General features: G+C 36.1%; 2 protein-coding genes across 2 annotated transcripts; one reads left to right on the top strand and one right to left on the bottom strand.

The window, feature by feature from the left end:
* Window positions 1–284: 284 nt before the first annotated feature.
* On the top strand, window positions 285–1885 carry LOC112036557 (uncharacterized). The gene is made up of 3 exons (XM_024069400.2): window positions 285–1231; window positions 1474–1518; window positions 1615–1885. Exons 1-3 carry the CDS (start codon window positions 370–372, stop codon window positions 1740–1742), a joined length of 1035 nt encoding a protein of 344 aa, XP_023925168.1. The 5' UTR covers window positions 285–369; the 3' UTR covers window positions 1743–1885.
* A 513-nt stretch (window positions 1886–2398) lies between these two features.
* On the bottom strand, window positions 2399–4515 carry LOC112036540 (putative pectate lyase 2). The gene is made up of 4 exons (XM_024069377.2): window positions 3777–4515; window positions 3218–3321; window positions 3000–3138; window positions 2399–2872 (listed from the first exon to the last, which is right to left on the bottom strand). Exons 1-4 carry the CDS (start codon window positions 4494–4496, stop codon window positions 2654–2656), a joined length of 1182 nt encoding a protein of 393 aa, XP_023925145.2. The 5' UTR covers window positions 4497–4515; the 3' UTR covers window positions 2399–2653.

Raw genomic sequence — 4515 nt, 5'->3', positions numbered from 1 at the left:
TGTTAGTTCACATAAATTTATTGAACTCATCTTCCCTAGGATCTGTTTTTGTTCTCAACAAAAGAAAAGGCTCAATCAAGCAAAGGAATCAAGAATGTTAGACCATCTGCCTCTAAAGTTCACACATACTCATTATCACTCACTTCCGACCTTCTTAAACCAGAAAGCAAAAGCAACAAAATGAAGATAATAAAAAATCACAAAAATGCCTAAAAGAATACTAAAGAAAAAGTGGAAAAAAGAGAAAGATTAAAGTAGCACCTAGAGATTCTTTCTGTGTCCATAAGGCATCACTTTACTCATCCGACTGTTTCTGTTAAATCATAAAAATCTTTCACGGGAACCATCTAAAGATTCTAAACCTCTATCATGTCTCTCATGGGTTCTATCTTCATTTGCAGATCAAACCTATCAGAAAATAGACCACCTTCTACATGTTCTTTCTTTTTCTTAATCATTCTACTTGTTCAGCTTCCATTTCTAAGCCTCACAACAGCCCAAGCCAGCCATTGTAGAACCACTTGTGGGGATATTCCTATCAAATACCCTTTTGGCATTGATGATGGTTGTGGAAGCCCTTATTACAGGCACATTCTTGTCTGTTCAGATTCTGGAAAACTTGAGCTCAGAACACCTTCTGGGAGATACTCAGTTCGAAATGTGAGCTATTCTGAGCGTCACATTTTACTCACTGATCCTTTTATGTGGAATTGCCAAGACACTGACAATTTTCGTCCAACAAGGCCATTTAGCCTTGACACAAGCACGCATTTCTCACTCTCACCTCAGAATGAATACCTATTCTTCAATTGTAGTGAAGATGATGTGATCATTCAGCCAAAGCCTATCTTTTGTGAACACTTCCCTGACCGGTGTGACTCGTCTTGTGACAGTGCTAGTTATCTTTGCAGGCACTTACCGCAGTGTCCCTCTGCATTGAGTGGGAGTACTTCTTGCTGTTCTTACTATCCTAAAGCCACTGAATCTCTGAGGCTAATGCTTAAGTATTGTGCAAGTTATACTAGTGTGTACTGGAAAGATATTGGTTCTCCACAACCATATGATCAAGTCCCTGAATATGGGATCAGGGTTGATTTTGATATTCCGGTTACCACACGTTGCCTTCAGTGTCAAGATAGGGTGAAGGGAGGAGGGACTTGTGGATTTGACACTCAGACACAGAATTTCTTGTGCCTATGTGAGGAAAGAAATGTTACTACTTATTGTCAAGGTACGTTCAAGGTTTTTGAGAACAAATTGCATCTACTTAGAAATTTCATCGTAGATATATATTAGTTCCAATTTGGATGATTTATTTGAAATAAATCTATTTCATGATTTAGATTAAATATTACAAATCTAAAGATGTGTATAGTGAATGTCATTTAAAATTTTGAATGATGTGACTCTCTGTATATTACCAAATTCAATACCCTTTATTTGATGCAAATTAACTTGGATACCCTTGTGCAGATCATAGCGTTTCTGGGCATAATAGGAGGGTTGGAGTTATTGCAGGTGATGGATTGAAATTTGATATAAGAATTCAAAAGTAAAGGGCTTGAATTATGTGAAGGAATTATTGACTTGTATTATGTTTTTCTTATTGTGCAGGGACAGTAACTGCAGTTTCAGCGGCTGGGGCCTTAGGAGTTGTAGGTGGAGTATGGTACTTGAAGAAAGTGAGAGCCAAGGCACCAGTAACATGTGGGGTTCAAAGCAACGAGAACAGGCTTTTCTGAAGACATTCGACGTTTAACCAAATACCTTTCTTTTCATTTCTTAATTTTTTGATTGCTTTTTACACTTTTAATATGTCTGTTTTGATGGCTTCTGTTTCTTTGTCTATATTAAATTATTAAGAGAGCACATGATTTTGCTTTAATTTTACAGTTATAGCTACAATTTATGCCTCTTTTTCTCATGCATCCTTCATAATTAATATATATGTTGACTCAAAAGTGAAAGATTTAATGAAGATCTGTAAAAAGAGAAGGAGGCAAGGTGCGAATCTATCTTTTGCTTGATATCATACAAAAATTTCAATCGACCTTCAGTTCAAATGCATAGCAGGTATCAGCAGAGTAATGGCACATATCCTTTTGGTTTTGTCACAATGTCTATAATAATCAATACTTCATGAACAATAGTGTCTTCTTTTTATATTAAAAAAAACATAGTTTAAATTAAATATTATAAATATAAAGTTGTATTTAGAACCACATCATCATTTCAAACTTAAATGACATGATACCATGTGCATTACTAAGTATAAAGTATAAAATCTTAACAGTAAAATAGATTGAGAGACGATTTGATTCCTTTCTCACGTAATAATGGTTTGCTTTAAATAAATTCATGATAAAGTTTTCCATTCATGTAAGATGAGAGGCCTATACTCCGAAGTGGTGAATAATTTTCACCAAAATATATATATTTGGTTAAAAGGTTTTTACACCAATAATCTATTGACTTGGAACTTATTTTGGATACTCTCAAAATGATATTTATGATTGATTACAAGCCTTCAGATACACGTTCCCTTCCAATTACTCTCGAGTGCTAAATGTTTTACATGCTTCAATGAAGCTTATTGTATATTACTACAGGAAGGAAGGAAGGAAAAAGGTTGTAACAAAAATACTTTGCCAAATTAACAAGCTTTACCATATACACATTTCAAAGGACCAGCAGTAGAAGTCAGAGCAGGCACCATTAATCCATTAGCAACCACAAATGATTGAGCTTGAGAGTAGTATGGATCGCAATTTCCCCACCCAGATTGAACAAAATAAGCACCATTGAGAAATACATCCTTAGAAGACCTCCATTTCCAATTCTTCCATCCATTGCTTGCTTCTCTCTTGGTAACCTATCATACAAGAAAGAGAAATGCCCTAAGAAAATCTAAAGCAATTAAACACAACTATATCATTTCGAATAATTCACTTGCTAGTTGCTTCCAAAGGTTTTAGTGAACATCTTGCTCATTTTGTTACCTGTTTGGAAAAGCGAAGATTAGAAGCTGCAAAATAGTTTCCTTCACTGAAGATGGTTGGATTAGAGCTGCCACCAATAGCATACATGCGCCACTCTTCATATTTATTGTTGGCTACATGGGCATATCCAAACCTGATCCTGCAATATTCACATAATTGATATGAGAATAATGTGACTGTTTTTAACTTTTGGAAATCATAAAAATTGTCCCCCTCACCTTGGCATCCTTTGTACAAGGCCAGCACCAAAATGGTTAAAGGCTATTGTAATTCTCATAATTTTATCTGCAGTGAAATTATCATTGTGTCCAAGTAGCATCACCTGCAAGCACAATCAATATTTAGTTACAAATAATCCAAATAAAACCTATTTGGAAAGTAAACTTAAGTTGATGATGGAGCTCATGGTGGTACTAATATATGTTTTTTCAAGGCATGGATAGGTTTTTTTTATCAAATTCTAAGACATATTAGGTGCCAATAATTTTTAAATCAATTGACACTTTTTAGCGTTTTTTATGAAGATGTTTGGGGTTAGAAATTTGGGATCTCCTCTCGTTTAAATGCATATACAAAAAGATTCTAGAAAAAAAAAAAAGGCTAAACCTAGGTATAACTAGCTGCCTGACCATTTTTCCCCTTTTAAACTGAAACTACTGGGGTCGAGCCCCAGAAATTAGGACACCTTAAGGTACGTGGAGGTGAGATCCATTGACCTTAGGACTCAAAATTTTATAAGTGAACCAATATAGTGAAAGGAAAATGTTATCTCCATACTTTATTATGCTGGGAGAAGTAGTTGTTAGAGATTGTGATGGCAGTTGAAGCATGAATTATGTCAATAAGGCCGTCAGTGCAATGGGAAAGAAAGCAATGGTCAACCCAAACATATGAAGATGCAAATATGGAAATGGCATCTCCATCTGAGCCTCGACGATGTCCAACATGTGTTGGACTACTCCTAACAAGTCCAGATTTCCCTGGCTTACAATCATGAATACTAATCCCATGTATTATAACATGGCTAACACCTTGCACTGTTATGCATGGCCCGTATGCAATCTCAACTTTAGCTCCTCTTCCATCTATGGTCTTGTAACTATTCATAATGAGCTCATTCTTGAGTGTAATGACCATGTCCTTGGCAAAAATTATCCAAAGAGGTTTTGTTTGGATGACACCATATCGAAGTGTGCCTGGTTTTGGATTTACAGGGTCATCTTCAGCTGTTGTGACTACGTATATTGCACCATATTTCCCTCCTATTGCATCTTTGCCATAGCCTACAGCACAATCTGCTAAAGCACCGCGATTCGAGGCCCAATTTGATTTGGTGCGCCAACATGCGTCTATTACATTCATAATTTTGTTTGTGGGCAAGGAATTAGTAGTGGAGGCATAGCTCCAAGGTGTTGGCGAGTAATTTGCTTCTGAGATTGAAGCAAAGTGTGTTAAAGAACATGAAATTAATAGTAAGAGAAGGGATGGGGAGGCCATGGCTATATTGTATGTGTGA

Source organism: Quercus suber, unplaced genomic scaffold, assembly GCF_002906115.3.
Source record: "Quercus suber isolate HL8 unplaced genomic scaffold, Cork oak 2.0 scaffold_10, whole genome shotgun sequence".
Lineage (NCBI taxonomy): Eukaryota > Viridiplantae > Streptophyta > Magnoliopsida > Fagales > Fagaceae > Quercus > Quercus suber.
Note: the sequence above shows the minus strand (reverse complement) of the source record. Positions and strands in the feature narration are given on the sequence as shown.